Source organism: Panthera uncia, assembly GCF_023721935.1.
Source record: "Panthera uncia isolate 11264 chromosome B3 unlocalized genomic scaffold, Puncia_PCG_1.0 HiC_scaffold_1, whole genome shotgun sequence".
NCBI lineage: Eukaryota > Metazoa > Chordata > Mammalia > Carnivora > Felidae > Panthera > Panthera uncia.
The window spans coordinates 1,476,388-1,500,297 of NW_026057582.1; the positions used below are offsets into that span (position 1 = coordinate 1,476,388).

The 23,910-nt window shown below is 47.6% G+C and overlaps 1 protein-coding gene across 4 annotated transcripts in view; it reads right to left on the reverse strand.

Moving 5' to 3' along the window:
* TDRD9 (tudor domain containing 9) overlaps positions 1-23,910 on the reverse strand; it is a 113,154-nt gene that overhangs the window by 25,305 nt on the left and 63,939 nt on the right. For all 4 annotated transcript variants that reach the window (XM_049612022.1, XM_049612020.1, XM_049612019.1 and 1 more), the window contains 9 exons: positions 22,645-22,698; positions 11,897-12,013; positions 10,537-10,644; positions 8,559-8,659; positions 5,151-5,324; positions 3,173-3,284; positions 1,578-1,790; positions 1,234-1,323; positions 71-331 (listed from right to left, as the gene is read on the reverse strand). In XM_049612022.1, the coding sequence (XP_049467979.1) occupies positions 71-331; positions 1,234-1,323; positions 1,578-1,790; positions 3,173-3,284; positions 5,151-5,324; positions 8,559-8,659; positions 10,537-10,644; positions 11,897-12,013; positions 22,645-22,698 (1,230 nt within the window). The remainder of the gene's footprint in view (positions 1-70; positions 332-1,233; positions 1,324-1,577; positions 1,791-3,172; positions 3,285-5,150; positions 5,325-8,558; positions 8,660-10,536; positions 10,645-11,896; positions 12,014-22,644; positions 22,699-23,910) is intronic.

The following is a 23,910-nucleotide window of genomic DNA, read 5'->3' on the forward strand; positions in this document are numbered from 1 at the left end:
CACACACACACACACACACACACACACACACGGCCACACGCGCTCCAGCCACCAGGACGGAGGTGCGTACTCTGGACTCGTAGGGCTCCTCGGCGAGCTCGGCGTAGCCCTCCCGGATGAGGACGTCCCTCACGCTGACGGCGTCCTGGGCCCCCGCGCACCGGTACACGTCCACGTGCAGGACGCCGTGTACCACGGAGAAGACCCTCACGAGGAGGGCGCGGCCGGTCACGAGGGAGGCGAAGCGCCGGCCGGCCTCGCGGCTCCAGTGCTCGCCGCACACCAGAGACTTGGCGGAGGGGCGCATCCCGCGGATCTTCAGCTCCAGCGCCTACGGGACAGAAGGGCGCGGCTGACCCGCTTCCGTGACCAAGCGAGCCGCTCCCCCCGGACGCTGCCGCCGGGCGGCCCCGAACCGGGGTCCGCGCCAGCGGTCTCGTCAAAACCCTCCCGGACACGCCGCGGCCCACCGACCGACCGACCGACCGACCGACGGACGGAGAAGGTCGACGTGGGGGGTGCGCACCCGAGGAGGCGCGGGAAGGGCAGGCTGCCCGGCACGCGGTAGGTCGCGGGAAGAGAAGGTGACGGCGCGAGGGACACTGTCGGCGGCCCCGCGATCGCGCCGGACGGAGACGGACGGCGGCCGCGCCCGCGCGAGTGGGGCACGAGGTGCCAAGTGGCGGAACCTCTACGCCGTACGCCCAAAACCAACGTCAAGCTCGCGTCGACTAGACTTCACCAAAAATAAGGAAAGGGTTATGTACACTCAGAAAACACAACTGGGGGCAAGTGAGGACGTCGCAGGAAAGGAAACGCGGGGTCGCTCTTCTACCGGAACGGAAGTTCGGAGCTCAGGACGCCTTCCGGACGGTTCCCGTGCGGACGGAAGGCGCGCGGGTGGGTCTCCGGGCCCCCCCGGGCTCTGGCTCGTCGCAACACGACCAGACCCCTCGGAAACAGCATTCAAAACGCTACGGAATTGAACCGCTACTCTTCCGCTAAGCGCGAAACCCTGCACGTATCTGAACTCCCTCCGCAAACGAGCCCGCAGCACTACGTTTCCGGAGAACGGCAGACACCGACGTGGGCCAGTGTGACACGGCGAGTCCCCACCCCCCCCCCCCCCACCAAGTCTGGGGCCCGGCCTGCCTGTGGGGGGAGGACAGGCCACGTGGCCTCCACAGGCCTTCCCAGCTCCTCACCGAGGCCGCAGGGACTTCGCCGCCTTACCTGAAACGGGAGTTCGAGAAGTTGACAGGGAATCTCCATTAAAAGATCCAGATCGACGTGAGACCTGTTGCCATAGTCCACAAAGAACACCTGGAGGAGGGGAGAGGACACGCTTTGGCACAGGGTCACACGCCACGCAACCATCTTCTCGGGCTCCGGAACCGCAGGAGTCTTGTGACCGGAACTTAAATCCACACGTCGCTGAGGGGAATAACTGCTTTGCGAGGCTACTTTTCTAACTGAAACGATTTTATAATTTCCACTTAAAATTAGACAAGATCTTCTATAAGCTGCTACAAGTTTGCCTCGCTTCCCTCTGCGTGATTAGTTACAGAAAAACACACCTCAGCAGAATTCCCAGAAACGTAAAGGATTTGAGCTCGAAAGTAGCTCTCTTGGTCAAAATCAGTGAAAGGCGCCAGGCAGACCAGGTCCGGGTGCGGGTGCGTGGGCAACGGCACCAATTTCAGTCGGTTTATTTCAGCAGTGAGCTTTCTCAGAATCTTGGAGGTTCTCTCATCAACCCTGTATCCCCAGAAGTGTCCTACCTCAACCACCTAAAAAAGAAGGAAACAAAGCAGAGGTGACCTCCAGAAACGATTTCTATAAAAAGGTTATCACAAGCCCACACGGCAGGACAGACACACAGTACTGCGACCCGAGTGATCCTACAGGCTTTTGACAGGCGCTCACAAGAACACTCGGGGCTCGCGGGTCACCCACGGTGAGGAAACGTGTGTCACAGACCCCTCTCAGGTGCGCGACTCGCCAGCACGCTCACCCACGAGAGGCTCCGACCCACGAGAGGCTCCGAGCCGCGAGCAGCCCCTGGTGGGTGAGCCAAGTCCGCGGAGTCTGCAGGCGCCCTCGGGGGCAGCGCGGGCGGGTGTGGTGTGAGGCCACAGCCCCTGCGAGAGCAGTGACAAGTGGAAGGAGGAGGAGCAGACGTTCCATCGAAAAAGGCCTCACTGAGCAGCCCCTGCCCATGCTGCCAGGTGCAGCGAGGACCCACAACCGCCAGAGTTTTCCAGCAGCCTGGAATCCAGGTTTCTACGTGGAGTCTCCTGATGAAGCGTGGCCACATTTACCAGGAAGCAGGGATGTATTTCCACTGAAATTTTTTTTAAGACGGAGGGGCGCCTGGGTGGCTCAGTCGGTTGAGTGACCCAACTCTTGGATTCCACTCAGGTTGTGGGATCCAGCCCTGCACTGGGCCCCATGTGAGTGTGGAGCCTGCTTGAGACTCATTCTCTCTCTTAAAATATATAAACATCAAATTTAAAAAAGTAGTAAAAACCACCTTAAAGAATAATGATGTTGATGGCAGTTCTGTTGACATAAACTGAATAATACGGGCATGCGTCACTGTGCCAATGAACATTTTCACGTGTCAGGTCGAAATTAATGTTTTAGCATTTTAAACTTTTTTTATGACATAATTACAGAGAAAGAGCATGAGTGGAGGAGGGGCAGAGAGAGAGGGAGACACAGAATCCAAAGCAGGTTCCAGGCTCTGAGCTGTCAGCACAGAGCCTGACGCGGGGCTCAGACTCATAAACCACAAGATCATGACCTGAGCCAAAGTCGGACACTTAACCCACTAAGCCGCCCAGGTGGCCCCCGCCCCGCTTTTTTAAACATTTTTTTAAACGTTTATTCATTTTTGAGAGACAGAGTGGCATTTTAAATGTACCTAACATTTTAAAAATTAGACTTTGATTCTAGAATATTTGTGTTTCATTTTCTGTTACAGTTCCATTTCCATTTAACAAGTACAATAATGCAAGCACACCCACATTTACTAGATCACTAAGGTGCACAGGCTGTGTGCATGTGTGTGTCTGTGTGTACAAGTACATGCACTATTTCGTGTCTACAGCATGACAATCCTCAGTTAAAAAGACAGAAAAGCTCTAATGATTCAGACACACCATCTCACCTCTGTGACATCAATTGTTAAGAGAAGATCTGTAATTGTCTGGGACCTGTCGAATGTGTTAAATGAGACCTGCATAGGATCTACTGTCTGCTTCTGGAAGTCCACATTCACCCTATGTAATGTGATTAAAAAAAAAAAGAAACAAAGAAAAGACAATAAAAGTCAGGTGTTACAAAGAAAACACGTTACATATGTGAAGTCACCGCTCAAACTATTCCATTACTTATACAAGAAAAAACCATTTTAACACAAGAAAAGAACATCTTGTAAGCTGGCAATGACAATTTGATTTCATCCCAAATCTGAGTGTGTGATGGCTTCCCGAGCTGCCCGGGGTGGGGGGTGGAGTGTGCACCCAGAGGTTATACACCACCCCCAGGGGTGTATTCTAAAGGTCTAGACTCTTACAGAAGACCTACTGTTAAGGGCACACATTCTAAGACCTGCCATATTTCCTAACTTCTGGTTTCAGAGGTGAATGACTTAGACTTTTCCTAAAGTACGAGAATCCATGCCTGGTTCAATGTTAGAAAACACATACATGATTTTCTAATAAACCATGGAGACATAGTTCATCTCTTAAAACAGTAAGACAGCAAATGCTGAAGTCTGAGGACATGAACTACAAATGTGATAAAAATACAATTCCCCTTTCCTAATACTTTCTTTCTAAAATGAAGTGGAAGAATTATGAGAGATCCTAACCCAACTCTCTGCCCAGCTTTCAGACCCACTTATTAAGAGTGATTCAGGCAGGGGCACCTGGGTGGCTCAGTCGGTTAAACGTCCGACTTCGGCTCAGGTCACGATCTCGCGGTCCATGAGTTCGAGCCCCGCGTCGGGCTCTGGGCTGATGGTTCAGAGCCTGGAGCCTGCTTCCGATTCTATGTCTCCCTCTCTCTCTGCCCCTCCCCCGTTCATGCTCTGTATCTGTCTCAAAAATAAATAAAATCTTAAAAAAAAAAAATTTTTTTTTTAAAAAAAAGAGTGATTCAGGCAAAGCTCCCAGCAGGACACACCCTCCCTGGGCTACAGACCCAACTCCCTGCACCTTCAGAGCCTCAGAATCAAAACCTCAACATGGAATAGTTGTCGATGGGACGTGCTTCCTTCCCTCACCAATTCCAAATTCCTGTCAAGGTCCTCACAGAATCAAAAAGATCACAAATAAGAAATGATGACTGAGGGCACCTGGGTTGGGCGTCCGACTTCGGCTCAGGTCATGATCTCACGGCTTGTGAGTTCGAGCCCCGCGTCGGGCCGTGTGCCGACAGCTCGGAGCCCGGAGCCTGCTTCGGGTTGTGTCCCCCTCTCTCTGCCCCTCCCCCACTCGTGCTCTCTCTTGCTCAAAAACAAATAAACGTTAAAAATTTTTTTTAAATGATGACTGAGAATTCCTCCACACGGTACTGGGACAGTGTGACCCAAAGCAAAGGCATCTGTTACATCCCGAAGGGTGATTTAACTCAGTCGGAGAGAATCAAATCCATACGCCCAACAGCAGCTGCCGAGAGCCGAGTGCCACTGCTTGGGGCCACCACGCGGGCAGCTCAGCCTCCCTGTAGCAAACGAGGCTGGAGGGAGAGCCCCCGTCAAGAGGAAGGGGTGGCTGGTGTGGGCCGGCACCGGGGTGCTCCCAACGCATCTCCGTTTTTGTCCCACCATCCACTCTGCCGACCACAAAGAAAACAACACTTTGCTTAAAAAGAGAAAATGAGAGGCGTGTGGGTGGCTCCGTCGGTTCGGCATCTGACTCTTGATTTCGGCTCAGGTCACGATCTCACGGTTCGGGAGGTCGAGCCCCACGTCGGGCTCTGTGCTGACAGCGCAGAGCCTGCTTGGGATTCTCTCTCCACCCCCCTCCTCCACCCACACGCTCTGTCTCTCTCAGAATAAATAAGTCTTAAAAGCAACAACGACCGTATCTGAGACTGTGACAGCAGGCAGACAGGGGTGCCCGCCCGCCTTCTGAAAATACCTTGTGTTCCTGAGCTTCGAAACCGCCCCTCCTTGGACCTTCCCCTCGATCTCCTCTGCAGAGTGTACATTCAGCTCCAGGGCAACTTTCAGCTGAGACATCTTCATCGCCATGTACACCGCGGGAAGAGTTTTAAACCTCTCTGTCGGATTACGTGAGAACTCCACGAAGGCTCTGCTCCACAAACGTAAAGAAAAAATCAGTTCATCAGGAACCTGAAAAGGAGAACTGAATGCATATTAATTTCTCTCAAAATGAGATGGACATTTTTAACTACACCTCTCCTCAGAATACCAGAAACTCTTCATTCCACAATTAAGAAATTTTCCTTAAATGAAACTACCCACTTAAGAGAAAAGGAAATCACAAGGACCTGTCATCTCAGTAAAACCGAGCGCCACCCTTATGAATTCCCCCACGTAACGCAGGACGCACGCCAAGCGCGAATGAGACTTTCAGCCAAGGAATCTTGACTCTCACGACGAACACAGAATGACGGCTCCGTGAGCCCCCACGGTTTTTCTATTTTACTGTAAACTAAACACAGAGGACAGAAAATCAAGAAGAGGTCAGTCTCTCCATGCTCCCCTCCACAAACAGCACCGGGCTGACCCCCCAGGCGGGCTGGCGGACACCCCTCGCCACCAGGCCTCCCACATCCCTGCCGGAGGAGAACCGAGTGTGCGCTGAGGGCGTCTGCTGGGCATTTCCCGGGATAAATAAAGCTTCAAGTTCACACTTGCTTGTACACGAATGCCCTGGGTCAAAACATCATTGTCATGCAAACAGACCTACGACCCCTCCAAGTACCGTCACGGAAACGTGGACGTCTGAGCCCCGCGAAGGACGCGGCCGGTGAGGAGGGGCCGGCAGGGACGAAAGTGAGCCCCTAGCTCGGCCCTGCACCCAGCCTGTCTGCAGCCTGAGCCCGCTGCCCGGGGAGCACCTGCCGTCCTCCGCCCTCCTGCACCCCCCCACCGCCCTCCTCCCCCGCCTCCCGGTGGACTCCCCGCTGAGCACGCGCACTGGCCTGTGCCCAACTCGCTCCCCTCCTGTTCCGTCGCCTTCTCTAGCCGGCTCCTGAGTTTCTCCTCAGAAAGCTTCTTTCACACCGAGGCCACACTTCCAGAATGCCCATCTTACAGCAGATTCTGAACTCCCGCCCACGGGACCCCCGCCCGCGCCCCTCCTGCCGGGGGGGCCGCTCCTCACGGCCCCCTCCCACTCAATGCTGTCTGGAAGTCTGGAAGACCTGCCCTTGTGGACCCCCATCCCCTTTGTCCTGTACACGCGACCAACAACCAAGCCCAAGAGATCTTGTGTCTCACCTGTGGCCTCCTTGGTGTCAAGGGTTACCTTGCTTTACACGACTGCCAAGGCTCCCCCTCTTCCCCGTCCTCTGATCGCGTCCTACAAAACGGCGCAGCTCCAACACCCGGGGGTCTCCACACACCCGTCTATCCGTCCTCATCCTGGCCAGGTGGCCACAAAGGACCATCCGGCATAGAGCACCCGACCTCCACCACGCACACAGACCTGACACAACACCAGCTGCCGGCCACACGGCCTCCGCCCCGGCCTCGCGCGCACCCCACTCTCTCCAGAGACCCAGCTGGGCTCGCGCCGGGCCCCTACGGGAGCAGCGCCTCTTCCTGCCCCAGCACCCACCTCCGCCACCCACCTCAAACACCTCCTCGGAACGTCCCAAGTGAACGTGACTGCTCCGAGCCTCAGAATGTCTTCCGACCACCTGGGCCTCCCTGATGACAGTCCGAGACGGACAAATGTCTGTGGAACCCCACGACTAAGCGGACACCCCACCGCCAGGCTGGAAGCTCCACGTGGGAAGAGACGCTGTGCCTGTGAACTTACCACCTGTGCCCAAAGGCCCTTCACGCCTGACACCACTTCCTCGCCCAAGAAACCCCTGCGTGACCCATAAGGAACACAGCCTTTACTCCCTCAAATAGTGATTTGGGTCATCCTTTGTCCTTACACACTCGATGCACAAGGACCGCTCCTGGTACAACCAGGAGAGCACAGTTACAACTCCAATAACTGACATGACATTGCTATTGTGGCTGAAAAGCCAGACACAAGGAATCGTGTAAAATAGGATTAAAATACCTATTAAAAAAAAAAAGGCTCAGACAGGAAGAATATGAAACAAACACAGACTCCAACCCAGTGACAAGATCAGACTTGTTGGCTGCCGGCCACTCAAACCCGGCAAAGATCACCCACGCACAACTGGAGCCATAGCCAAGGCAAGCGCGATTTCTCTTCTTTTTCAACCGAGTGACCTCCTAAAGGGGCTAAGCTGTGAGCCTGGTGGTCCGCTACCAACAAGGTCCAATGACGCCTGGGGAGTCAGGACAGAGAGCTTCGCCATGTGGCTCCAGTTTTAAATAAGTGATTTGTAAACGTGATGAAGAATCTCAGTGTAATCTGAGGGCCCCCTGGGTGGCTCAGTCGTTAAACACCTGACATGGGCTCAGGTCACATCTCATGGTTCGTGGGTTCGAGCCCCATGTCGGGTGAGCTCGAGCCTCATTTTAGGTGAGCCCTGTTTCTCTCCCTCTGCCCCTTGCTCACTCGTGCCCCACCCCCCAACAAACAATTTCAGTGTAATTTGTGTTTGACTATTTAAGAAGACTTGAGACACTATAAGCTAAGCTAGTTCAATCTGTAACCGCTGTGGACAGCGTTGAGACCCTGTCAGGTTACGAAAATCGATGTATCAATCATAGGAACAGAACTTACAATGTCTGAAAAACTAACCCAAACTGACATCAGCTTAATAAAAACAATTTATAGACCACCAGAAAAAGTCTCCAATGTTAAAACTAAAAATCAATTTAAAACCATAGTCTTTTCTTCACACAAACATTCCCTCCTAGAAATAAAAACTCAAAGGGACACTCTGAGCCGTGCCACTCTGGCCCTTATACCTGCAATTCAGATAAGGTGAAACGTACTCAGCGTCCGCAGTACTTGTCTGCCAAAAATAATCAGAACACACGTGTGTTGAGTAACTACAAGCAGGGAGGCCCTATCCCGGGGTGTCTCCATGGCCTACAAAGCAACCTATCACTAGTGATGCACCGTGACCACCTAGGGGCAGGCGACTCCCCGAGCACCGTCCCGGCACCGCAGGGCGTCACCGGGCCTTGTCGGTAGCAGACCCACAGGCTCACAGCTTAGCTGCTCTAGGAGGCCACGCGGTTGAAACAGAAGAGAAATCGCGACTGATAACAAGACAGACCAAAGCCACGTTCCACGGCCATGTGGAACAGCCCGAACAGAGACCCATTTCTACATACACTCAGTTTTAAGGATTCGTTCCTGCAAACATTAAAAACGTTATGGCTCTTTCATAACTACAGCTGATTGCAAAAATATACTTACTTTGTACCATCAAATACAATGGATTTGACTTGACCACACTGTCTAAAGAGAGACTGTAGTTGTTTATAGTAGAGAAATCCATAGGGAGGAATGTGCTTCAACTGTAACACATAAAGCAGGATTAGTATTTAGTATTAGTACTTTAGCATCAGAGCAGACGTAGAAGCTAAGGAAACGGTTATGATGCTCATAATATTCACAAGCTAAAGCCGCTACACATTATTTTAGTTCACAAAAACATAGTTTACGGTCTTTAACCATAAGATGTAGACTCTACGGACAGGTGTACCTAATGACTAATGACTTTTACATCGTAACTGAGCTTCAATAACAAATACATGCTAAATAAAAGCTAGCTCTTTCTCTGCCAAAATAATACAAAAGTCCAACAGGAAAAAAAAAAAGCTGTTTTTTTATTTTACTTTAAGCAAGCTGACTAAACACATCTCTTGGCACAACCCCTCCTACGTACACGAAGGGAACCAGCAGGAGCTCTGCCCCACGGGCCCGAGGGGCACCACACACCGTGGCCACAAGTCAAGCACACTGAGCTGCAAACCTCTCCCGGCCCCGACTGCTTGCTTTCTCCCCTCCGTCTGGGTGATCGGCATTCCAGGCTCTGGCTGGGCAGGAAACCTGGGGCCGCTGCACCAGCGGCCCCAGGCCCCAGGAGAGGCCTCGAGAGGTCGGGGGGGGGGGGGTGGCGAGAAGCCCCGGTTCTGAGCTGCCAGGTCAAGCGTCCAGTGGCAAGGTATGGAACCGCCCCAGGACTCACCCACCACAAGAAGTAAGGATGAGGGTAAGTCCCCACATCGAGGGGTCAGCGCAAGGCTCAGGGAAGCAGAACATAAAATGCGTAACAAAGGGCCTCTCAGGTAGGGGTTGAGTCAACACGAGCCACCCTCTGGTCTTCCTAATGCGCATGGGGGGCAAAGGTCTGGCCCCAAACCCCACTCGTGGCAAGCACAGCTGGAACCTGACAAGGACCCCGCGGGATCCTTCTCGCCGTGCACAGGGCAGGGGAGAAGACCACATCGCGAGTCAAGGAAGCCAAACAAAAGAGCCTTGTCCGGCCTGAAGACCCACAGGGGCAGAGTCCCCAGCAGCGGTAAGAGACTAATGACCACTTTTTACATTAAAATTCCTTTCAGCTGCCTGCCCCCAGCCTGAGCACCAGCAACGTTCAGGCTCGTCCCAGAGCTCCACAACACTCAGTCGCCTGTGACCCTCCCCGTGCACCTGCTCCCTTCAGTGATCGTGGCGACGTTACCAACAGGAAAAAGCTGGCATGCTCGAGCGCGTACTGTAGGCCAGCCACTTTACCGAGGGCTTTACACGTCAGGTATAAACTGGTAACAGAACCGAGTGGTGCAGTGAAAGTCCAGTTCCCAAGGACTTTATTCCAGCTGTGCATCCCGACATCTCCACGTGCTCAGGTTTAACCAAACGGTCCACAAATGTTCGTCCAATGGTCCATGCCGATGGCTGAGCATCAGATTCACCGAAAACACGTATTACTTAAATGTTAATTTCCAGACCTTTCCTTCTAGTTCAGATTTTGTGGCATGGAGCCCTGAAATATTTAAAAATAAACAAACACTCTCTAGGTGATTCTACTGGGCATTCAGGTCTGTGGATCAGTTTAAATCACAGTCCTAATCTGACAACCAATAACGTCTCACTTTGTGTAAAATGAAATTGTTAACTAAATATTCTTAACCTTATGGAGAAGGGTCTTAAACCCTTCAAAAGGGCACATTATCAGTCAGCCATAAATATGTAACTTCTCAAGGCTATCCTTCCAGGCCAGGTCTGCAAAAAAGGAAGCAAGACTGAGGGCAAGTAGATGTGTGTGAAAAGGTCAAACAAGCTGTTGATATCCGCGTGAGAGGCAAAAATCCACCAGGTACTTGTAACAATGGCAACACCCGGAGAAACACAACGTTCTGTAGCAGCCACTCTGAAACGGAGCGCCTACCGCGATGGTGGTCTTCGGGTCTTTGCCGGCCAGCTCCCTCACCGCCATCTCCTCGTCAGGCTGCCCGAAAGTAAAGTAATTTGGGTAAAAAGCACCCGCCAACACAACCTGGAAGAGAATCATACTTTCATGAAGTAACGCTATTTATCAGTCTGTCTCACCAACACACAAATCTCTTCCCAGAACGATGTCAACAGCTGTAAGGTAAAAAATGAGCTTACGTTAAAACAAACTAGACCTTCTACCAACTGAGCCGAAAGTCCCAATTCTGGTTATTTTACCGGAAAAAGAGCAGCAGTCCAGACACAGTCTTTCTTCAAAGGACATGGAGCCCATCTCAGAAGGAGGGCTAGGAAACAGTGCCGAGTACGAGTGAGGGCACGAATGACTCTTCACACTTTCCTACCTGCTCCCCAGCAAACTCCCCTCTATAGGAAGGGCACCTCTCCACCCTCCAAGAAACACATCCAGTGTGCACTTCTATTTTTTTTTAACATTTATTTATTATTGAGAGACAGAGAGAGACAGAGCATGAGCAGCGGAGGGGTAGAGAGAGGGGGAGACACAGAATCCGAAGCAGGCTCCAGGCTCCCAGCTGTCAGCACAGAGCCCGACGCGGGGCTCAAACCCACAAACTGTGAGATCATGACCTGAGCCGAAGTCAGTCACTTAAGCAACCGAGCAGCCCAGGCGCCCCAATACGACTTCTAAAAAGCACTCTGCAGAGTCCCTTCTTCAATCAAAATATCATTCGAAACAAACACTCACAGAAGACTCTCCCTCCTTAAAGCAATCTGAAACCCAGAAAAACACCGTTTTCTGGCATCATTCTGTTTGCAGACATCTTCCGTCAACCCAATTCGACGCGCTTGATGCACACAGACGTCTTCCTCCTCCTGACCCCAAAGTGGAAACAGTAGCCACTTTTCTAGGCTGTGCTTCCTTCCACACAATCCCCGTAAGGTCCCATCCAACAAGCTAACTTGATCATGGCCTCCAAAGTTAGTATCTTCAGTATAAGGGAATAGCTATATATGTTGAATAACACGAAGAACATTTTTAGTTTCTTGAAAACAAAAAACCAAGGACCCCTCCTGAAACAGGAACAATGGCTGGCGTGCTATAGAAACATGCCTCTGGAGATTAGCAATGGATCTGGATGACCAGCCTGATGATGTGGAAACCCTACGCTATGCAAGGTAAAAATGTTTCCTAACCCCCAAAGCAGGATGAACATCACGGACCTAAAATCTCTGCTGAGACACGATTTATATCAGGAAGACAGAGTGCGTGAGCTCTCAACCACAACACCTGGCAAGAAGAAAGAATCAGGACAGATATCCAGGAAACCCCAGCATACCTGCAGGATGAAGCGCTGCTTATAAACATATTCTTGGTCCATGACAGGCCGCCGCGAATCAACGTACATGTTGAACTGAGAGACCCGATTCTTCAATTCTCCGTACAGCTCAGCCACCTAAGAAAAACACATGGAGATATGAGGTCTCAAAGTGCTCCTGCCATTCAGAACAGTGAAAACACTGGAAAATAAGCACACTATTGGGAAAGCACTCATACATCTATGGGATCAAACACAGAATTCATTAAGAGTCACCTTATCAAAGACTAGTAAGATATGGAAAGGATGCTCAACAATAACCACTAACAGAAATATCAGGACAGGGCTGCCTGGGGGCTCAGTTAGTTAAGCGTCCAACTCTTGAATCGGCTCAGGTCATGATCCCAGGGTCATGGGATCGAGCTCCGCATTGGGCTCCTCACTGACAGCATGGGGCCTGCTTGGGATTCTCTCTCCCTGCGCCACCCCTCAAAATAAACAAATAAACATAAAAAAAGAAATACCAAGACATAAAACCATATATGCTTCATGATCCCAATCTATAAGTGTGCAAGCACGCAAACACGCGCACGCGCACACACACACACACACACACACTGCAAACATGCACCCACAATGCCCTGTGGGCATAGGAAGAGCAGGTAACCAGAACCATCTCCTCTGCTTTAGTCCCTCACATGCCTCTGAACCCCCACCATGAACATGCATTGCTTTTGTAATTAAAAACAAGCTTAAGTGACCAATGGTTCAACAGTTGCTCTGAACAAAAAAAAAAATCACCCAGTTGCGATAAAAACCATCTCACATAGGGGCGCCTGGGTGGCGCAGTCGGTTGAGCGTCCGACTTCAGCCAGGTCACGATCTCGCGGTCCGTGAGTTCGAGCCCCGCGTCAGGCTCTGGGCTGATGGCTCGGAGCCTGGAGCCTGTTTCCGATTCTGTGTCTCCCTCTCTCTCTGCCCCTCCCCCGTTCATGCTCTGTCTCTCTCTGTCCCAAAAAAAAAAATAAATAAAAAAAAAAAAAAAAAAAAAAAACCATCTCACACAGAACATCAAACTTCAATACGCAGATACAAAGGAACACACAACAATAAATATCTGTAAATTGTTCATAAATTAATTTACCACAAAATTATCTTAATAAACTAAAAAAGTAAAAAAACCACACAGATGTGAACATTAACTGAAGAAAACAACTAAGAAGAATTGGAAAGATAGAAAAACTTAAAAGCTGTGTTCTGTGAGGATGTGCAAAAAGCCTACGACACGTAGAAGGACCAAGCCCATCACCCCCATGGTAACCAATGCACTTCCATGTTCCTGAAACCTTTCTTCTTTTCTTTTTTTTTAGTGTTATTTATTTTGAGACAGAGACGGTGAGTGGGGGAGGGGCAGAGAAAGAGAGAGGAAGAGAGAATCCCAAGTAGGCTTCCAGCTGCCAGCACAGAGGCAGACGTGGGGCTCAAACTCATGAAACTGAGAGCAAGAGTCGGATGCTTAACAGACTGAGCCACCCAGGTGCCCCCTCCTGAAACCTTTCTTAAGGCCGTCATGACGTATGACTTCTTTACTTAAAAATCAGTTTAGCAGACGGCAGAGGAGCACGGAAGTTCTCTGCTTCTCTCATCCCTGAAATGCAGCTAGATCAGCACCAAACCATCTTGCACACCTAGAAAACTGATCTGAGGATTAACACAACAATCTGCATAACTTCAGCCACAGAACTCGGCAGGTACGCAGCATGGACTGGTGAACTGGGGGAGAGAGAAGCTTCTGAGGGTAGAGAGCTGTTTTTGTGGAGAGAGGACAGAGATGGGGGGAGAGTACAGGAAAAGCACCCCCCTCAAAAGCAGCTGGAGAGAAAGAGAAGAATGGAAACAGCCCCAAGAGACTGAACAAAAAAGGGAAAAAGGAAAAAGGACAGGGTTTCACAACACCATTACACTCCATAAGCAGGGGAGTGTAGGGTCGGAAATTCTGCCGCTAGTGGTGCTCTGGTGGAAAGGATGAATCCCCTGGGAGCACACAGCAAGATCCAAGGGTCCTCAGGCCACGTGGGGAGAGGCAGTTCCCCTGCTGGGAGGACACTTGGTTGAGGCTGTGTGGCCTCCCCACCGGGAAAGGTCCCAGTGGGCCCCAGAGAACAGCCACGTTTGCTGGTGTTGGAACAAGGACGTTTATGGTGAAGCCTGGCGCCAGATGTATGTTGCGGTTTGCCATAACCCCTGAATCGCTGCTGCTACGTGATTGCGCGAACTTTCTCTGGGCGGGCTAACACCCAGCCACAGTCTCCAGGCCTCTGCAGCAGCACGGTGGCCATCAGCATTCCCGGAAGCAAGCCAGCTCCCACCCATTGCTCGGCGAGACACTCCCCCAGAGGGTCTGAGCAGGCCAAAGCAACAGGGCCCTTAGAACTCAGGGTTTTGGAAACACAGCCACATCTGAGATAAAACTCGGGAGAGAGGTGCTGCCTGGCAGGCTGACAGCTTGGTCACCAACAGTGTAGAAGCCGGAGTAGACAGAAGCCAGAGACAAAGGAGGGGTACCTGATGATCAGTCGGTGAGAGCACAGAGTTCTGATGCTACAGACTGGGAAGCTGGGTGACTCCGTTTTCACCTCTCCCGTGCCTACACACACACACGCACCTGCACGCCACACCAATCAACCCCAATAAGCTAAGCAACGCCACCTAGTGGAGAATGGAGCCACTACACCAACCCTGTCCAGCTGCGTCAACCAAGTCCTAGAGGAACATCACAAGTCTCTTGGCCGGCTCTGTGTACAGACTATGAAGGGCTTCAGAGTTTGACTTCTAGGAGAAACTGGATGTAATTTCATTCGGATTTCATTCTGTTTGCTGGTCTATCTACTCATTTTCTCTTTTTCTTTTGTTATTCTTGTATACAGAAAGAAAAAAAATGTATTTTTATTTTCTGTTTTTATAATTTTTACTTTTTTACTATATTTTTAAATTTTCGTATTTTTTTATTCTACTTTACTTTCTTCATTTCATTTCATTCTATTTTATGACATACATTTTTTTAATTTTTAAACTTTTGCTTACTTTTTTTCTTTTTATTTTCTTTCCCTATTTTCTCTATTCTAGCAAGCTTCATTCAACAAGCAGACCAAAACATACCTAGGATCTAGCTTCTTTTATTTGATTTTTTGTGCTATTTTTAATTTTTTACTTTTTACTTTTTTGTTTAATTTTTTTAATCTTTATTTATTTTTGAGAGAGAGAGTGCGAGCGGGGGAGGAACAGAGAGAGGGAGACACAGAATCTGAAGCAGGCTCCAGACTCTGAGCTGTCAGCACAGAGCCCGACGTGGGGCTCGAACGCATGAACCGCGAGATCATGACCTGAACCAAAGCGGACACCCAACCGAATGAGCCATCCAGGCGCCCCTAATTTTTACTTTATTCTTCTTCCTCCAAAATGACGAAAAGAAGGAATTCACCCCAAAAGAAAGAACAGGAAGAAATGACAGCCAGGGGCTTAATCAACACAGATATAAACACGATGTCTGAACCAGAATTTAGAGTCACTATAATAATACTAGGTGGAGTTGAAAAAACCATAAAATCCCTTTCTGCAGAGATAAAAGAAGTCAAATCTAGTCAGGATGAAATTAAAAATGAAATGAGATGCAATCTCAAATGGCTGCCACAGCGTCAAGGATGGATGAAGCAGAGCAGTGAATTAACGATACAGAAGACTAAATTATGGAGAATGATGAAGCAGAAAAAAGAGGGAAACTAAGGCAAAAGAGCATGATGTAAGAACTGGAGAACTCAGTAGCTCATTAAAAAGGAATAACATCCGAATCATAGTAGTCTCAGAAGATGAATAGAGAGAAAAAAGGATAGAAGATTTATGTCAGCAAATCATAGCCAAAAACTTTCCTAATCTGGGGAAAGACACAGACATCAAAATCCAGGAAGCACAGAGAACTCCCATTAGACTGACCATGAACAAGGCATATCATAGTCAAATTCACAAAATACTCAGGCAAAGAAAGAATCATGAAAGCAGCAAGGGAAAAAGAGTCCTTCACTTACAAGGGAAGACACAGCAGGTTCACAGCAGACCTATCCACAGAAACTCGGCAGGCCAGAAAGGAGTGGCAGAATATATTCAACGTGCTGAACTGGAAAAACATGCAGCCAAGAATTCTTTATCCAGCAAGGCTGTCATTCAAAAAGTTTCCCAGACAAAATTTAAAGGACTTCGCGACCACTAAACCAGCCCTGCAAGAAATTTTACAGGGGACTCTCTGAGGGGAGAAAAGACAAAAGAAAACAAAAAAGACCAAAAGCAGCAAAGACTAGAAAGGACTAGAGAACATCACCAGAAACTCCAACTCTACAGGCAACAAAATGGCAATAAATTCGTATCTTTCGGTACTCACTCTAAATGTCAGTGGACTAAATGCTCCAATCAAAAGACACATGGTAACAGAATGGATAAGAAAACAGGATCCATCTATATGCTGTTTACAAGAGCCCCATTTTAGACCTAAAGTCACATTCAGATTGAAACTAAGGGGATGGAGAACCATCTATCATGCTAATGGTTGCCCCCAAAAATGACAGAGTAGCCATACTTATATGACAATCTAGGTTGTAAAATAAAGACTGTAACAAGAGATGAACACAGGCATTATATCATAATTAAGGGGTCTATCCACCAAGAAGATCTAACAATTGTAAACATTTATGCCCCAACATGGAAAGCCCTAAAAATATAAATCCATGAATCGCAAACATACAGAAACTCATTGACAATAAAACCATTAGGGACTTCAACACCCCACCTACAGCAATGGACAGATCATCTAAGCATAAAATCAACAAAGAAACAATGGCTTTGAATGACACACTGGATGAGATGGACTTAACAGATATATTCAGAACATTTCATCCTAAAGCAGCAGAATACGCATTCTTCTCAAGTGCACATGGAACATTTTCCAGAACAGATCACATACTGGGACACAAATCAGCCCTCAACAAGTACAAAAAGGTCAAAATCATACCGTGCATATTTTCAGATCACAACGCTATAAAACTCAAAATCAACCACAAGAAAAAATTTGTAAAGACAACAAATGCTCGGAGATTAAAGAACATCCTACTAAAGAATGAATGGGTTAACCAAGAAGTTAAAGAGGAAATTAAAAAATACATGGAAGCCAATGAAAATGATTAACACCACAGGCCAAAACCTCTGGGATGCAGCAAAGGCAGTCATAAGAGGGAAGTATATAGCAATCCAGACCTTCCTAAAGAAGGAAGAAACGTCTCAGATACACAACCTAACCTTAAACCTTAAAGAGCTGGAAAAAGAACAGCAAATAAAACCCAAAACCAGCAGAAGACACGAAATAATAAAGATCAGAAAAGAAATTACTGCTATCGAAACATACCCCCCCCCCCAAAAAAAAAACCCAGTAAACAGATCAATGAAACCAGGAGCTGGTTCTTTGAAAGAATTGACAAAATTTTATAAACCCCTAGCCAGTTCGATCAAAAAGAAAAAGGACCCAAATACATAAAATCAAGAATGAAAGAGCAGAGATCACAACCAGCACAGCAGAAATACAAACAATAACAAGAGAATATTATGAGCAATTATACGCCAACAAAATGGGCAATCTGGAAGAAATGGACAAATTCCTAGAAACATATACACTACCAAAACTGAAACAGGAAGAAATAGAAAATTTGAACAGACCGATAACCAGTAAAGAAATCTAATTAGTAATCAAAAATCTCCCAAAAAACAAGAGTCCAGGGACAGATGGCTTTCCAGGGGAATTCTATCAAACATTTAAAGAAGAGTTAACACCTATTCTCTTGAAGCTGTTCCAAAAAAATAGAAATGGAAGGAAAACTTCCAAACCCTTTCTATGAAGCCAGCATTACCTTGACTCCAAAACCAGAGACCCCACTAAAAAGGAGAACTACAGACCAATTTCCCTGATGAACACAGATGCAAAAATCCTCAACAAGATACTAGTCAACCAGATTCAACAATACCTTAAAAGAATTATTAGCCATGACCAAGTGGGATTTATACCTGGGATGCAGGGCTGGTTCAATACCCGCAAAACAACCAACGTGATACATCACATCAATAAAATAAAGGACAAGAACCACATGATCCTCTCAAGAGATGAAGAGAAAGCATTTCACAAAATACAGCATCCTTTCTTGATAAAAACCCTCAAGAAAATGGGGATAGAAGGATCAAACCTCAAATCATAAAAGCCATATACAAAAGACCCACCGCGAATATCACCCTCAATGGGGAAAAACTGAAAGCTTTCCCCCTAAGGTCAGGAACATGGCAGGGATGTCCACTCTCACCACTGTCATTCAACATAGCATTGAAAGTCCTAGCCTTAGCCATCAGACAATACAAAGAAATAAAAGGCATCCAAATCAGCAAGGAGAAAATTAAACTTTCCCTCTTTGCAGACGACATGATGCTCTATATGGAAAACCCGAAGATTTCACAAAAAAACTGCTAGAACTGATCCATGAATTCAGCAAAGTCACAGGATATAAAATCAATGCACAGGGGCACCTGGGTGGCTCAGTCAGTTGAGAGTCCGACTTCGGCTCAGGTCATGATCTCGTGGTTCATGAGTTCAAGCCCCGCGTCAGTCTCTGTGCTGGCAACTCAGTGCCTGGAGTGTGCTTCGGATTCTGTGTCCCCCTCTCTCTCCGCCCACCCCTACTTGTGCTCTCTCTCTCTTTCAAAAATGAATAAACATAAAAAGAAATTTTTTACATCAACGCACAGAAATCAGCTGCATTTCTATACACCAATAATGAGGCAGCAGAAAGAAATCAAGGAATGGATCCCATTTACAACTGCACCAAAACCCATAAAATACCTAAGAATAAACCTAACCAAAGAAGTGAAAAATCTATACACTGAAAACTACAAAAAGCTTATGAAATAAACTGAAGACGACACACAAAAAGGTGGAAAAATATTCCATGCTCATAGATTGGAAAAAACAATATTGTTAAAATGTCAATAACACCCAAAGCAATCTATGTATTCAATGCAATCCCTACCAAAATAACACCAGCATTCTTCACAGAGCTAGAGCAAACAATCCTAAAATTTGTATGGAACCAGACAAGACCCCAAACAGCCAAAGCAATCCTGAAAAAGAAAACCAAAGCTGGAGGCATCACAATTTTGGACTTCAAACTATACTACAAAGCTGTAATCATCAAGACAGTATGGTACTGGCACAAAAACAGACACACAGATCAATGGAACGGAATACAGAACCCACAAATGGACCCACAAACATATAGCCAACTAATCTTTGACAAAGCAGGAAAAGAATATCCGATAGAAAAAAGACCATCTCTTCAGCAAATGGTGTTGGGAAAACTGGACAGCAACATGCAGAAAAATGAACCTGGACCACTTTCTAACACCATACACAAAAATAAACTCAAAATGAATGAAAGACTAAACCTAAGATAGGAAGCCATTAAAGTCCTTGAGGAGAAAGCAGGCAAAAACCTCTTTGACCGAGGCTGCAGCAACTTCTTACTCAACACGTCTCTGGAGGCAAGGGAAACAAAAGCAAAAATGAACTACTGGGACCTCACCAAGATAAAAAGCTTTTGCATGGCAAAGGAAACAATCAGCAAAATTAAAACGCAACCAACAGAATGGGAGAAGATATTTGCAAGTGACATATCAGATAAAGGGTTAGTATCCAAAATCTATAAAGAACTTATCAAACTCAACACCCAAAAAACGAATAATCCAGGGAAGAAATGGGCAAAAGACATGAATAGGCACTTTTCCAAAGAAGACATCCAGAAGGCTAACAGACACATGAAAACATGCTTGGAGCACCTGGGTGGCTCAGTTGGTTAAAGTTCTGGACTTCAGCTCAGGTCATGATATCGTGGTTCATGAGTTCGAGCCACACACTGGGCTCTGTCCTGACAGCTGAGAGCCTGGAGCCTGCTTCAATTCTGTGTCTCCCTCTCTCTGCCCCCCCCCCCCCCCCCGCTTATCCCTCCCCCCCCCCCCCTCAAAAATAAACATTAAAAAAAAATGCTCAGTATCACTCATCATCACGGAAATACAAATCAAAACCACAATGAGAGGGGCACTTGGGTGGCTCAGTCGGTTAAGCATCTGACTTCAGCTCAGGTCATGATCTTACGGTTTGTGAGTTTGAGCCCCGCATCGGGCTCTGTGCTGACAGCTCAGAGCCACGAGACTGCTTCGGATTCTGTGTCTCCTTCTCTCTCTGCCCCTTCCCCTGCTTGCACTCCATCTCTATCTTTCAAAAATAAATAAACATTAAAAAATAATAATAAAAATCAAAACCACAATGAGATACCACCTCACACCAATCAGAATGGCTAACACTAACAACTCAGACAACAGATGTTGGTGAGGATGCAGAGAAAGAGGATCTCTTCTGCATTGTTGGTGGGAACGCAAACTGGTGCAGCCACTCTGGAAAACAGTATGGAGGTTCCTCAAAAAATTAAAAATAGAACTACCCTACGACCCAGCAACTGCACTACTAGGTATTTACCCAAGCTCTACAGAAATACAGATTTGAAGGAGCACATGCACCCCAATGTTTATAGCATCCCTGTCAACAATAGCCAAAGTATGGAGAGAGTCCAAATGTCCATCAGCGGATGAATGGATAAAGAAGTGGCAAATATACACTATGGAGCATTACTTGGCAATCAAAAAGAATGAAATCTTGCCATTTGCAACTACGTGGATGGAACTGGAGGGTATGATGCTAAGCAAAATTAGAGAAAGACAAATATCATAGGATTTCACTCTTGTGTGGAATTTAAGATACAAAACAGATGAACATAAGGGAAGGGAAGTAAAAATAGTATAAAATCAGGGAGAGGGACAAGACATAAGAGACTTAAATACAGAGAACATCCAGAGGGTTGCTGAAGGGGTCATGGGTGGGGGGGATGGGCTAAATGGGCAAGGGGAATTAAGGAGGACACTTGTTGGGATGAGCACTGCGTGTTATACATAGGGGATGAATCAACGGAATCTACTCCTGAAAACATTATTGCACTATAAGCTAATTTAGATAGATAATCAGTTTAAAAGTATACAAGTCACTTTCTCTGACCACAATGCAATAAAATCTGAAATGAACAAAACAAGGGATCTAAAAATATCTCTATCAGGAAATTCAAATATTCTTCTTAAAAACACTTGCATCAAGGAGAAAACTGACACTAAAAGAGGTTACAGGAAGGAATAACAACAATCCCTCCTTATCATAAATCAACAGAATGTGGCCCAAGCTGTGTACACAAGAAAATACACAGCTTTAAAGGCTTTTAATTAGAAAAACTTGGAAATGTTAATGGATTAAATACCCATCTCAGGAAGATTAAAATAGTAAACCAAGAGACAACTCAATTAATAGAAACAAGCAGGGCACCTGGACGGCTCAGTTGGTTGAGCACCCAGCTCTTGATTTCAGTTCAGGTCACGATCTCACGGTTTGTGGGATCGAGCCCTGCGTCCGGCTCTGCGCCGACAGTGCAGGGCCTGCTTGGGATTCTCTCTCCCCTCAATCTCTGCCCCTCCCCTGCTTGCGCTCTCTCTCTCAAAATAAATAAACATTAAAAAGAAAAAAAAAAAACAGAAAAAAAGCAAACATCAATCCATTAAACTGCTCTACCTCTCCTTCCCCAAAAATGCCTAACGCAGTAAAACTGACAAACCAAACCAAGAGTTAAGTTCCTTGAAAATAAAACAGGTTAAGCATGTTGCAAACTGCAGTGAAGAGTGAACACAGCAGGCCTGGGTTGCCCACACCTTGCACATTCCAAAGACAGGCTAGGTTCCTGGGACACAGGAAGCCCTTGGAACTTTAAAGCCCTTGGAACTTCCTGCCTCACAGGAGTGTCTTGTCCGCCTGAGGCCCTGGGCCTGACAAACCGTTTGCGGTAGCAACAGGATTTATGGCGGAACGCCTGCCACGCAGTACCAGCGGGACCTCTGCGGGGCTGACCGCTAAGTAACCAGGGCCAGCTATGCGGGCGCCCCGGGCCTACAGACCTCCCTCAGGTAAAACCCTGGACACCAAGGCCCAAGTGAGCCTCTCCGGTTGGCAGCGCTTCCCGCCTGCCGTCACACACGACTGCCAGGAGAGCTGCCCTGCCCGCCCCCCCACCAAGCCCACGCGGAGGAAACAGCTGAAGCCCTGTGCCTGCCATCTCTGGGCTTCTCCCCCTGTGCCTGTTACCTTTGCTCGTTTTAATGTGTGTCCTTTAGCTATAAGAAACCAGAACCATGAGTGTCACGGCTTTTCTGAGGTCTGTGTCTTTCTGGTGAATCGCTTAGCTCGAGGGTGGTCTTGGGGACCCCCCTGAACACACAAATCTAATCAAGAATCAGAGAGGGCACAAGTACACGATATTCAGAATGAGAAAATGAGGCTGTTACTTTAGAAATTATAAGAATACTATATTGAATATATGTGATTAAATACACATAACATACACCATACATACAAATTATGTAGGTGTTACAGTTATACACAGACATAAATATTTATGAGTTATGTAAAAATCGTATCATAAATAAATAGCACGTATACAAATTCCGCTAAAGCTGGAGCTCTCGCTTACCACCCTGTGTACTGTGGGTATTTAATACACATGTGATAAATCTTTACACTCAAAGAATTTACAACTTACCTCTCTAATTCTCTTGATTTGAATGTAATTTAACCGTCCCCAGTCAAGTTCATCCTTTAAATAAAGGCATAACACTCAATATCAATTGACAAATTAGAGTTCATTTGGCTACCGTAACACATAGATCTCATACAAATCAAAAAGAATACGTACACCAACAAGACAAATAGCATAGCTGACTCTTTAAAAGGCAGCTTTAACGGGTAACTTGTGCAGCTGTTGCAGGGACACCTGTAGGCAAGGCAAATTTAAACACACAAATCTATCCAGTCTTTTTAACCTAATCAGTTTAGAAGGAGAGCAAAACCTGACCAAAAAAAAAAAAAAAAAAAAGAATTGAGTTCTTTAAAGCCTATTATCTAAACTAAAACTCAGGAAACAACAGCAAAAGGAAGGTTTCAGGGTTCTTAGTTGTGTTTTTGCTTTGTTTTGTTTTTACATACCATTTATTGTCAAGTTGGCTAACATACAGTGTATACAGTGTGCTCCCGGCTTAGGGAGTCGATTCCCGTGGTTCATCGCTTACATAGAACACCCAGTGCTCATGCCAACAAGTGCCCTCCTCAATGCCCATCTCCCATTTTCCCCACCATCCCACCCCCCCATCAACCCTCAGTGTGTTTTCTGTATTTAAGAGTCTCTTTATGGTTTGTCTCCCTGTTTTCAAACTATTTTTTCCCTTCCCTTCCCCATGGTCTTCTGTTAAGTTTCTCAAGTTCCACATGAGTGAAGTCACCTGGTACGCTCTGCTCTGACTTACATCACTTAGCATAATACCCTCTAGCTCCATCCATTTGTTGCAAGTGGCAGGATTCGTGGGGCACACGCACCCCCGTGTTTACAGCAGCCCTAGCAACAACAGCCAAAGTACGGAAAGGGCCCAAATGTCCATCCACTCATGAACGGACAGAGATGTGGTTTATATATACAATGGAACACTACTCGGCAACGAGGAAGAATGAAATCTTGCCATCTGCACGGTTCTTCGCTGGGAACGGCGCCTCCAGGCACATCCCTGTGGGCACGAAGCACTCGAAGCTGACGCGGCTCCAGACCCAACAGAAGGAGCCCCAGGACTCGGGAAGTGGAAGGCCAGCTCCGCCGTGGGCCCCGGGAGCCACCTCCACAAGCGACCACTACCCCGAAGACGGGCTCCGAAGCCCTTCACCAAAGGACCGCCTGCTCCCTGTTCCAGCCTGCCGCCCCCTGAGGACAGGCCGCAGCCACCTCAGCTCAGGTCTGGTGCTCTCCTGTGTCACCTGCGGT